At 44.4% G+C, this 13,251-nt stretch overlaps 1 protein-coding gene across 1 annotated transcript in view; it reads left to right on the forward strand.

The window, feature by feature from the left end:
- Window positions 1-1,578: 1,578 nt before the first annotated feature.
- The window catches only part of LOC126528481 (heat shock 70 kDa protein 14-like), a 63,161-nt gene continuing 51,488 nt past the window's right edge, over window positions 1,579-13,251 (forward strand). Inside the window, exons 1-3 of the mRNA XM_050176359.3 lie at window positions 1,579-1,681; window positions 4,836-4,916; window positions 10,511-10,639. Coding sequence (XP_050032316.2) covers window positions 1,622-1,681; window positions 4,836-4,916; window positions 10,511-10,639 — 270 coding nt within the window. The 5' untranslated portion in view covers window positions 1,579-1,621. The remainder of the gene's footprint in view (window positions 1,682-4,835; window positions 4,917-10,510; window positions 10,640-13,251) is intronic.

Raw genomic sequence — 13,251 nt, forward strand, 5'->3', positions numbered from 1 at the left:
GTATGTGTGCATTATCTCATCTAGGGCTGTCTTATATGCCCGCGTTTGACTGTTGTTAGGCGAGAATAAAATATTTGTTACGCTTAAATGAAAGATCTGTTTCCCATTTTCGTTCACTTATATCAGACATAAAAGGAAATCTGCATGTGTTTACCAGGTATTAAAAAATGTATAGTACACAGAACACCGCATGCAGTCCATTTTACAGGCAAAATTTTTTACTTATTATCCTATCCTTGTGGCCCAATGGGCATTATGAGGAGATGGGTACATGGTTTACAAACAATAAAAAACATTCACACCTATGAGGACGACAATACGATAATAGGCAGAAATAGCAGCAAATAAAAAGAGAGGACAGCGATCGAAATTCAAGTCATTTCAATGGATGATCGGTTACAGCGGTTTTCAATGGTTATGCATTAATATAACATCAATAGAACAGTAACGTAACCTTAGAATTCGTTTACTTTATTAGAATGAAAAATGTAACCTAAAACTTACCCTTAAAAGAATTACGCTGCCATCATGGCTAGAATAAAAAACAAGTATCCTTAGCTACCGCCGAAGAGACACGTACGAAGGCGAACGCCTTGTAAAGCCTACTATAATTCACCTTAATGCACCCTAGTCCTCCTTCATCCACCTTAATCCTCCTTAATTAATACACCTTAATCCCCCTAATTCAACCTAGCTAATACCCCTTAATCCAATCACTATAATCAATAATTAAATTTGCTAATAATTTAGCATCTCTTATACACGGCTGGACATGCTTTGGTTCGTTTCTGACCTTCCTTAGATCGTGTGATGTGTTCTGTACCTCGCAAAACGGCCTTGGAACATGGAGATCTAAGGCATTTGCCTTAAAAATTACGTTTTCTCTTCGCCAGCATAGAAACACATCAGGTTCCCCGCTCGAAGCTGAGCTGAGATAGCACACGCTTTTCACACAAGCGACAAGCGCTAGAGAAGCCTGTTGTTCTTAAAACAAACCACGCTTTATAAATCAGCTGCCCTCATTTGAACTGTGCTGCTGCTACAGCTTAATAAAAACAAAAAGCGCAACAGCCCGCTTGCCGATGCGGTGGGAACACGGCGGTCCACGATGACCGGATGGTGCCGCGGCACCCACCTGCATTGCAGCGCTCCTAGCGGCAGCCGCCGGCATTCATTGCATCCGGTGCCACCCGGGAGGCCGCGGACGGCACACTAGCCAGTATATTCTAGGCACTATAAGCAAACTCTATGCAGGCAACATGTCAAAAGCACTCTAAAGCTTTACTTACAACAATTTCCGCGAGAGTTCTAGTATGGAAGCACAATAAACAAATTAAGGTTATTTATTGTAATTTAAAAATACTACTGCACAACTTTGACTTCTATTTTGTATATAAACAATAGTTTTAGAGCACGTAACATAACTTCTTAAATAGAAAAGTAACGTTGCAAAGCTACTTTTGCAAACACAAAGTAGTCGTGCTTAATAAAAATTTTTAGAAAGGCTTCAGTTTCTTTACTGATTGTATTTTTACGTTTAAAATTAATTTTGTTTTATGTCGCGTTCGCTATCCGATTGGGCCACTCGGCGTCGCTTCGGGCGCATCTTTGAATCGCAAGCATGGCGGCCTCGTTTGGGCTCTATTTCGGCAATACCAACCTTTGCCTGGCGATTCACAAGGTAAGTACGCCCGAGCGGGGTCGTTATTCACCGGCGAGACGTTCCCACCTCACCGTAGCTTCGAATGAAATCGCGAACTGCGACCCCCGTCGTGCGCGTAGGGCGAGACGCCTCGCGTCAGTCGCGTGCACGTTGCCCGCCTCGTCGTGTGTCCCGCATGTGTTTAGCGGGCCGCTGCATCGCTGTCATTCACCCGGTGCTGGCAGTGGCGGTCCTCCGTGATGCAACGCTATCGCATCGCACTTCCCGCGCTGTCAACGGCTGTGCACATCGTGGTTTCGTGATCGTGGCAGCTCCGTCCCATCTTGACTTATCGTAGCGTAAGGACCGCATGTTACCGCGCAAGCGTGTTTCACAGCGCGATTGAAATCCTGGTACTGATGATCACTGTAGCTACGCCGCGCTTTGCTTTCATGCCGCGATTATCAGCGGTAAGCTGACGCCTTGTCCTGTGGCAGCGTCGTGCACTGTGTCACATCGCTCAGGTTCACCTCTTCCGAAAGTGTCCGTGCTTCTTTATACAGCGGCATTGAAACCACTCGACATATTCGCCGCTCTGCAAGTGAGAAGCGCGTCTTTGCGGCCAATATTTCTGTATTTACAAGCCTTTCCTCACGTATCTCGCGATTACGAAGGAGTTATTCTTTCCGGCTCTCATGTTGTGATACGTCGCGAATGCCGCTCGCACTAAAGTTATACTTCGGGTATCGGCCTGATACGTTTATCAATCCGGTTTATCTCGCGAAGGAAACTCATTGTCTGCAGCCTGAGCGGTATCGAAGCAAGTTCAGAGCGTCCGTCAAAAACTTGGAAGTTTACTTCAAATGAAAAGTCGCTTTAGAACCAAATTATTAATGCATTCCTCGGTATTTTCTGCTTTAATGGCGATGTCAAAATGATTACACTATAGTTTAAAAATGGCCACATTTAAGAAATTGAATTAATGTTATTACTTCATCATTTATTTTACTCTTAAAGTGCGTGGGCATTACATAATAGGGGAGCAAATACAAAAAATTCATAGAGTTAGCAGTTAAATACATTTGGTTGGCAAACAGTTATAAGAAGCCGCTTTGGACACTGTGCTGCTGGATTTATTATGCACAGCATTAAAGGTACATCAAACAGTATTTGTTTGGTTGTTACCATTGCCACATTAAGGGTTAAGACAATGAAAGGTAAAAGAAAAATTATTCAGATGTGACACACATATTGGAATCTATGTGAAGTGGTTAACTAATGCTCTACAATGGTGATGCATACATTTGTGTTTTCTATCATCCTAAGTGGTGTGTAGTGTCATGCAGTGTTTCTGTTTGCATACCTCAACAGTCACTCTAAGCACCTCCAATTTTTATATTTATGCACTGCACCACTCATTAGCTGTGCCAAAATGCAAACACAAAATCAGGTGGATGCACAGTGTGAGATGTTTACACAGTGATGTCTCAAGAATGAAGGTGATGTACGATGCTTGTCTAGGGAAGAATATTGAAGACAGGTGTGTGTGCAGAGAAGTATGATGCATGTCCTGCCACATTTGAGGATTCCATGCCTCTCATGCCACAGTTGCACATAGCCATTGAATATAATGTGCAATTCCATTAACAAGTCTGTCTGCTTTAAAGATAACTCTGAGCAGGCATTCTGTTTGAAAGCTGTACTGAGGGAACATCTTTCATTTATTTTGTTGCACAGCACGAAAGTGTGCCCACTGGTACATTTTGTCAGCCAGCACATATGGCTACACTAAGATAATTTGCTGGAGCTTGCACTCATTGCACATATAAACTTTGTATATATACCCACAAATGCATCTAGAGAGGTGCCGACCCCAACCAGACCAAACCCAGTGGAACAGGCAAAGAAAGGTTTGCTGTACCACTGTAACTTGCACATCAAGGAGAACACTTGTAATATCCAACTAGTCAATGTTAAATTGCTAGGAGCTTCCACACTGGCACTTGTTCATGGAAACTGCTGGGTACATAAGCACAGAAGTGGCCAGCAGAGTATTTTGAGGAAGAGCACAAACAACAGTACAAGAAAGAAAGACATCCTGTTGTCTGCACTGTTCACCGGGGTGTCCACAAACCAACTAGCCCAATTTGGTACTCTCGGCTAGCAGAGGACATTTTGAACGGGACTGAAACAGAAACTTGGTTGAAAACTGTGAAAAGGAGTTGCCATTTCCATGTACGAAATAAATCCACAGCCCTCCACTTCAGTATGTCTCGTAGCCCCATGTGCCCGCCGTGGGGGCTCGGTCACCATGGCATTTTGCTGCTGAGCGCAAGGTCGCAGGCTGGACTCCTAGCCACAGCAGCCACATCCTGATGTGGGCAGAGTGCAAGAACTCACAAGTTGGTTACGAGTGTGTAACGGGAATGTTTAAGCACCAGGCAGTTGTGCTGGTTGGGCATTCTTGTACTCGATCTTGAGTACCAAACAAACTCTGCTTCTCTGGAGACTGTGAGCAAAGTTGGTGTGCTCTGCCACTAGGCACTCGAACGTAGCGTTGGTGGAGCGTCCACTTCGCTTTGTTGTTTTTGCAATTAAATGCACTTGGTGTCGACTCCAAAGAACCTCTAACTCACCATGCACATGCTGCGCATGCACTGTTGATAGGGATCGTACAACAACTTCCAGGATACTGCAGGTGCAGCTGGTGTTTCCCACCATTGGTGATGCATGGAGGGCAACACCATTTGGTGGTGTTGCAGGGAACCATGACCAGACTGTCTTGTCTCATTGGTTGAAGCACACGCAGTGTCGTATGTGTTGGAACCAGAGACAAGCTGCCTGAGCTAAAAGTTAAACTGCTCCCAAAGCAATCAGAGAAGCCACATGGTCGTAATATCTTCTCAGAGCTTTGTTGCACTACAAGCTCAATGGTGAGAGCTCCTCCGAGTGCACTGAACTAGTCAAATGTGTTCCGAGTGCTTGATTTCGACCAGTCGGGTGTAAACTGCTGCACAGTGGCACTCAAACTGCGGTTCTGTGCCTGTGTTCTCAACTTCGTTTCTACAGCCCTGGATTAGTGTATGATGAATGAAATGAGCTCAGTGGCAAAGGGGTAACTGATACTGAATTCGCTTTTATCATCAGGGGTGTGCGTGTTATGTTTTTACAAGTTGTTCCGCTTCCATTGCAGGATGGCAACACGGACGCTGTCACCAATGACTCTGGTGATCGAGTCACCCCTGCAGTTATTGCATTCTCAAATGGAGAGAAGGTTGGTTAATGTCTCTTCTCTCTGTGTTGGACATTGTTGCACCTTCTATCTTTTGCTTGTAGGCTGATCCTCTTCGGAAAGTGCCGTGGAACTTGTGTTGCAAACTTAGCACTGCATCTGCAGCAGCGAAAATCCTTACTGCTTAGAGCCTCATGGCTCCAAAGGGGTACTGACAATTTATTTTTTATTCTCCTTTTGTTGATTTAAACAAAGGTTTGGTACCTGTAAAGCAACCTTAAATAGTTAACATAATGCCTTTTCCACAGCCAGTTTCGTTTCTACTGTGTTGTGATGTCATGACACTGTATGTGGTGACATAGGATAGGACATAGCAACATTTTGACTCTTGCTTCTTGGTTGTTTGCTACGCCACTACATCGGCTGTCACAGTGAGTAGTAGCACAGACAAATTCGATATAGTGTTTTAGTACAGGAACTTTTGCCCACGGACACGGGAAGGGAAGCACACAAGCGCTAACTTTCAGCAGCATACTTATTGTAAGCTGGATTACTATATATATGATCGCTATCATATACATCACTATCCGGCTTCCAATAAACATTCTGTTGCATTCTGATAGCACTTATGTGTCCCTTCATGTGTCCATGTGAAAATGTTGCCGCGCTAAAATACTATATCAGAGATATCATAAGAAGCCAACAGACACTGAAACCAAGGACAACATAAGGGAAATTACTTGTGCTTAACAAATGAAATAAAGAAATGATATCGGAGATGTCACACCAACAAAGCCAAAAGTCAATCCTTGCTAAGCACCAAGGAGAACCAAACAAGCCAGAGAAAGATGTCAAAACATTGCAATGTCCTCCACCCACGTCACCACATGCTATGTCAAGGCGTCGCAACACAGTAGCAATGAAACCGAACCTGGCTGTAGACAGGCTATTACAATGAATTGTTTATGGTACTCTCAGGCTCGTCTCTATTCTCTTTAGGGATTAGAGTTACAGGAGCTTCATGTAATGCAAGAAAAATGAATAGTTGAAAATAGTGTCAGTACCCCTTTCATCATAAAATGTGGTTTGCACAAGTACTGTCTGTCTTTCTTTGACAGTACTATGTTAGAGTTGCTGAAGGCTAGTACGTTACTACTATTAGACAGGAACAGAGGAGACAGTTGGCACCCTATCTGTCCAGCTGTTTTCATCACTGGGTCGAATGTGTTTTAGAATTGCTTAAGTAGATTTTTTGTTGACTGAGAAGCATCGCGACCATGTGTACCAACTACCTTCTAGGGCTAGTTTGCCATGCGGCTAGTTACGCGCTCCATGCAGACACACCAACCATGTGTAGGCTGCAATAATGATAATAGTGATTCTTTATTCAGAGAGAGGTGAACGGAACGAGAAGGCACAATTGTGCTCACATGAAAGCTTTGTATCCTGCCTTTTGTTGCTCTTTATTGGGTAGCTGTCAGCTTCATCATTACAATAAGAAACCTCACTTTCTTGAGAGCACCATATTTAGGTAACTGAAACATTAACTTCCAGTGCAACAGTCTCAAAACGCATGCCAAGTGCAACACAGCTTCACACGTGGTTCACACCATCAGAACAGGAGGTGGTTGTCACAATATATTGCAAGCAACCGAAGAGCATGCCAGTCATTCTGGTGCCGTGGTTGAATGCCATACAATGGCTGTGTCTCCAAAGAGCTGCCAAATGGGCCCGTCCAATTGTGCACTTGTCTTGGAAATGCAGGTGGACCCACCCTCCCCTTTTACCCCGCCGAGCATAGCATAGTGGTAGTGTGTGCGTGCATGTCTTTGGTGTCTGGCACCATGATACCACAACATCAGATTTCAGCTATGGGAATACTAGTCTCCTCATGCACATCTGAAGCCACACAGTGCTTGGTAGGCACTCTGAAGTGGACACAGTTGAGAGCTATCTAATAAAATAATAAAACCTGGACAAAATTTTCATGTCATTGTTCCTTTGAAGGGGCCCTGCAGCACTCTTTTAGCCCGGTAAATAATTAGTATTAAACATGAAACAGTGCTTCTGTGAACACCTCAGCCAAATATTAATCAATTCTATGCAGCGGGAAAGACATAATCTAGCTGTAATGATTGGGCACGCTTTCCCTACGGCTCCTTCTAACCCCCGCCATGGAAAGTGCTCATGATGTCACCATGGTGCTCTCGTATGACAGCCACATGTGCGAAAATGTCACAAGCAATGGTAACTTTATCAAGGCTCACTAAAGTTTCTTGAATGGTAACGCTGTTCGCGATGCCTTATGTATTTAAAAATTAAGAAATACCACTACGCTCAAAGCACTGACATAAAGGTTCACTTTTGTACTTCCAGTGATTGGCAGTCATCATCTGCTGAAGTTGTGGCGCTTCTTGCCATGTGCGAAATTGTGGTGTCACTGAACCTTTGTGACTGCTACCGCAGTACGCGTTGGCGCATTCTAGTACGTCTTTGTCTATCTTGTAGAATTTGTGCTCGCATAGGCTCACTTGAAGGAAAGCAGATGCGCAGATCGATCGTGACAGTTTTTGTGTACTCAGTTTTATCATTTGTGTACACCGTGCTTTGCAAGTCATTAGATGAAAATAAATGGAAGACTACATCGTCGCTGTGTAGCTGTTTGCTGCAAAAAAAGCGCTGAGATTGATAAAAGCACACTGCACTGGTTGCTGCTAGACTCACAGCTTTGACAGTGCTGGTTAGAGAGCATCATGCAGCTGGGCTTCAAGCAGCATCATTTCGCTGCTTGAAGCATGGGCACATTTATTTATTTTTTGTCAGCAGCCAAGTGCTTTAGTGGCCGATGCGAAATGAAGTCCGTCGTCACATTGACAACACAACCAAGCCCACTCGGCCACTGGCACAGTGCGCGTCAACCACGGAGAATATGTTACTCTAACTTCTTTGAAGAACTTGCCGCACAAAGTGCTAGAGTGACAGTGCTCGCAGTTGCAGGATATAAGCTCTGTACCAACCATAAGGTGAGAAACACCCTGCGAGTTTAGCTTGTCGAAGGCCGGAAATAGTGGCACCTATAGGAACACCCAAACACATTTAAGCCGTGACATCGAGTGGGCAGAGTGTTGCGGGTACCACCCCGCTAAGCCGTTGCCTCCATTGTGCAAGCTGGTGAAGAAGGAGGAGAAGCACCACAGGGAGGATGAAGGGCCATCTTTGAACGACAATAACTCTGCTTCTAACTGAACGCTTTCAAATATTTTTTGCTGCTAAACGTTTAAAGAAATGGGTCATTTCGTGTGCAATGTTTTCAATGCGTTCGATAAAAAGTGTTGCAGGACTCCTTTAAGTGTTGTGCCTTCCATAGAGTTTCCTACAAAAATTACTAGAGGGAACTCTGGTGCTGCAGTCGTTGTCCTACCATGGGAATGATGGGAAGTACGTGGATTTGTCTTATCTTTGTGCTTGTGGATTCAGATGTTCTTGTGGCTTTGTATAGTACGCTATATAAATCTTATTGTTGTATATTTCAGCGCAATCTATATTCTTCGAAGTGCAGAAGACGCCGAAAACGCGTACAATTGCTATTATTTGCAACGATTGAGCTTGTCCAGGTGGCCAAGTCGAAATGCGCCAAGCGTCGCAAGGCACTGGCATGCCCGCGATAAATTCATAAGGGTGTTTCATTCGCTTGTCAATACATGCATCCGTGGCTTAATGGTTTCTATATCAGGCTTCTGTGCTAGAGTCCCTGTTTTCGAATCCTGCCGTTGGGCAATTTTAATGATGTTTATTTAATTATTTATTGCGCAATATACTGTTGAAAATGACGAGTTTACAAAGTCACAAAGCCGTTTGAAGCCAAAAGGACGAAGTTTAGGCAAATCCATGTTTTTCCCATAATTCCCATGCTGGGACAACCGCTCCCATTGCAGCTCCCGTAGACACTAGCGCCAGAGTTCCCTGTACTAGTAATTTTTGTAGGAAACTCTATGGTGCCCTCACTAGCCGTCTACATATGTTTAAGATCTGCTTTCTTATTATGTGTAACATAGTAGGGGTGGCCAATATTGGAGGTTTTAAATATGAATAGAATATTACACACTAACAATTTGGTAGTTTCAAATATAAAGTGGAACCGAATATTTTTACAACTGACTGCTAAAATCTGATTACTGTGCCTTGTCTGTTAAACAAAGTATTGCAGATTATCAGAAGTGAAAGCACCAATGCAGAAGCAGAATGGGTTATGCAAGCCTTGCTTTCAGTTTTACAGTGGAAGCCTACAAGACAGCCGTGTAGTTTTGCTTGTAGCTTGCCATTTGTCATTTTATTCCAGCTGAATGCAACTGTAATTAATCCATTCAATTAGAAAGGCATTCTTTCCTTGGAAAGGTTTGGAAACCAGGCTCTAAAGAATTTTAGAGACTAGTCATGCAGTTCTTTAAGTAACAATTAGGGATTGGTTGTTTAAAACTGGTCATGGTTGTCCCTGATAGGCAGCTTTCTTTCTTTGCATTAGTCAGTACAAGCGTGGTACTTAATTTTACCAAGAGAATTACTCCTGCTGTAAATATGTGCATCTTCATTTTTACTATTTCATTTTGATTGCATGCCCCATGTTTGTATTGGATTCATATCTGAAAAATTTGATCAGCATATATTTTGAACTGATTCCTTGGCGGGCTTGCATTTTTCGCGTCTCGCACAAACAAAGCTGCATCAAAGTCCGTGGTGGCATTGCTTTGTCTTCTTAAATTCACACACTCTCTCTTTCTTGAACTGCTGTACCCTCACCACTAACGGAAATGAGCACAATGGTGGTATTGTGCAAGCATCTCGATTCAGTTAAACCAACAGTTTACAAAACCTTAGTACGACCAAAGTTTGAATACGCTGCTTTTGTCTGGGATCCTATGCACGTAAAATTAATCACTGCCCTCGAACTTGTTCAGAATAACTCGACTCGTTTCATTCTCTCTAACTACAATTGCACTGCTAACATAACAACCATGACAGCCAGCCTTTCCCTTCCGTCTCTAGCTACGCGTAGAAGACTTAGCCGTTTGAATTTATCTCGCAACATGTACTACCATACCATTCTTCACAACAAATTTATTCTAGCACTGCAATATATGTCCGATCGCATTGATCATCGCTGTAAGGTAGGTATTTGATTTTGTAAAACAAAAACATTTTCTGAATCTTTTCCTCCACACACAGCAATCGAGTGGAACCACCTTCCTGCTAACATTGCATCAATCATTGATAACCAACGTTTTCGCAAGGCACTAACCACCATTGTTTAAGTTCATGCCTGCTTGAAATTGTTATTGTAACTCACTGTATCTTGTTGTTCTCTTTATGATTGTATTTTTTTTTCACTTCCCTCTGTAATGCCATCGGCCTTGAGGGTAAATAAATAAAGTAGCCCCAATTACATTCTTCTACTGATTTCGTCGCAGTTTTATTCCATGCCGAGCTTCTGACAACAGGTGAATTGTGGAAACAGTTTGTGCTGCAGGATGTTGTGGTTTGATACATGGGCATTTCTAACTTTCTAGTCAGCCAGCACGTTTGGACGCGGTTTCAGCCTGTTGCCATCACACATGCGTGTGCCCTCCTTCCTCTTGCAGTCAGTGGGACTGGCCGCCAAAAGCGAGATGGCTCGCAACCCAGGTGGCACCATCTGCAACCTTAAAGGCCTGCTAGCTGCCACCTCACCCGAGGAGGTGGAACGGATTGCAAGCGACAGCCCGTGCAAGGTCAGCTTTCGTTTACTTCTTGATTAGCTTTTCCAGCGAAGCTGTTGTGCACTTAAACCTAAATGCACTTCATTTCATACATAGCAGGCACTGCTACTCTGGAAAGACTGCATGCGCCTCTGTTTCCAGAGGCATTGAATATGTGTGCTGAGATGAATTGTGTTGGAAACTTGGTTGTACAGTAAAACCTGATTAATTCAGAAATTCGGTTAATCCAGACGCGCCGTCTGGTCCCGTCAAACGTGTACATAACCCGATGGCACGAAACTCCCGTTAATTCGGACATATTTGGTCGTACTTCGGTTCATTCGGGCAGTTCACGTAGCTCAGAGGCACGTGAGGCATATAGGATCGGGTGGCACTAGGGGGTGTTCAAATCGCACCGCCAGCGATGGCGTCTCTGATTAGCGTGTGCTGATCTCAAAGGCCATGCTTGCATGTGCTGGGAGTGCTGAAAGGCTGGAAATACGTCAAGGCCGCCAAGTTAATTTTATTGCTACATTATAGACAAACCTACGTCTCAAAAAGCATGGCATCAATGACGTACTTCTGGTTTTGCAGTCGCTTTTGGCGCTTGGCACTACCTCTGCATCGCTACGGCACGGTAGTTATCGGTCTATGCTAGCAACCCTAACCTATACATACCTGTTTTTTTTTCTTTGTATTGCTGTCCGCCATTTCCGACGTCTTTTGCCTGTGCAGTTGTGTGGTTGCGGAGTAGTGCAGTTTTTTTTCGTTGTCGTTTTTATCATGTTTATCATGTCGTTTTTATCATGTTTGAGTCAGGTGCATGTGCAAGGATGGTGGAACTTTCTTTTTCTGTGTGTGTTAAATTTTGTTTGCGCTTTTCATTTTTCCATTTATAGTTTGTTTTTTCTTGACATCGTGGGTGTACCCATCGCTTCCTTGCCGCGCCTAGCCACGCCACGCAAGTGCGCCACCATGTGCTCTCGTGCCCCACCGAAGCAGGCGAAGTATGAGGCGAAGGATTCGGCAGCGAAAGTAGAAATATTGAAAGCCATGAAAGCAGGGGTGCCTCGGCAGGTCATAATGAATAAATTCAACGTGAAAAGAAGCATACTCAGCACGTACATTAAAAATGAAGCAGAGATTCTTCAGGCGTACGACAGCGACAAGTTCGCTGACAACACGAAGAGACTGCGAACGGCAGTGGACCCAAAACTTGAAGAAGCGTTGTTAAGATGGATTGTCGACTCGCGTGACGCACAGCTGCCTTTTAGTGGCCCCCTTATCTGTGCACAGGCTGAAAAGTATGCGCTGAAGCTCAGCATCGAAGAGTTCAAGGCATCGGAAGGCTGGATCGCCCGATTCAAGAAAAGACACGGCCTGGTCTTCCGAAGCGTGTGCGGCGAGAAAGGGGCTGTGAATGAAAGCGTTGTCGAAGATTGGAGGGCCGGATTACCCGCACGCCTAGCCGATTATGATGCCTGCGACATTTTTAACGCAGATGAGACGGCCCTCTTCTACAAAGCCCTGCCGGATAAAAGCATCACATTTAAGGGGGACCCTTGCGTTGGCAGTAAATGAAGCAAGAGCAGAATAACAGTTTTGCTGGCTGCCAACATGACTGGCACGGAGCGGCTACCGCTATTGATAATCGGCAAAACAGAATAAGCCGAGATGCTTCAAAAGCATAAAGAAACTTCCCGTAGACCATCGCTCGAATCAAAAGGCGTGGATGACCTCAGCAATATTTCAGGCCCGGCTGCGCAAACTGGACCGCCGCTTCTGTGCAAAATCGCGCAAAGCTCTAATTGTTCTAGATAACTGTGTGTGCAGAATAATGTGTCGGGGCAGACAAACATACAGCTGCTTTTTTTTTTGCCGCCTAACACAACGGCTTCCCTGCAGCCTCTGGATCAGGGAATTATTCAGTATGTGAAAGGCCGATACAGAAGACAAGTGCTTAAGCACATGTTGCTCTGTATGGAGGCAAAGAAAAAATATGATGTAACTCTACACAGTGCAGTGCACATGGTGGCACATGTGTGGAGCAACACGCCGCCCGCAGTAATTGCAAACTGCTTCCGACACAGCGGCTTTGTCCATGACGGTGATTCTTTGGAAGCCGGGCATGGAGACATTAACCAAAACGCTGACGAAGATGACAGTTGCTTCGGCAAACTTCTGCCTCCGAACATCCCGCTGGATGAATACATCCACATTGATAGTGATGTTGCTGTTGCCAGTCGCCTCAACGACGACGAAACACTGAATGTACTAGGCGACGAAGAGCCCGACTCTAATAGCAAAAATGCGCCCCTCATGGATGCGTGTGAAGTGCTGCACCGCACTGCTAAAGAGGCCGATGATGCCCTAAAGTTTTGGAGGACATCAGTGTCGTTTCCCCCGACAGTCTGCACGGACTGCACCACCTACAAGAACTCCGAAAAACTGTGCTTTCCGCGGAAATTTCTCGCGCGCAACAAGCAACAATAACCAGTTATTTCATGAAGTAAAGGTATGTTGACATTTTAGGCTTTTTTTTAGTTATTATTGTCGAAACCTCGTTAATTCAACTTTCGGTTAATTCGGACATTTTCTCCAGTCCTGTAAAATTCGAATTAACAGGGTTTTGCTCTAGTTTTGTT

Source organism: Dermacentor andersoni, chromosome 9 (genome assembly GCF_023375885.2).
Source record: "Dermacentor andersoni chromosome 9, qqDerAnde1_hic_scaffold, whole genome shotgun sequence".
In the NCBI taxonomy this organism is placed as follows: Eukaryota; Metazoa; Arthropoda; class Arachnida; order Ixodida; family Ixodidae; genus Dermacentor; species Dermacentor andersoni.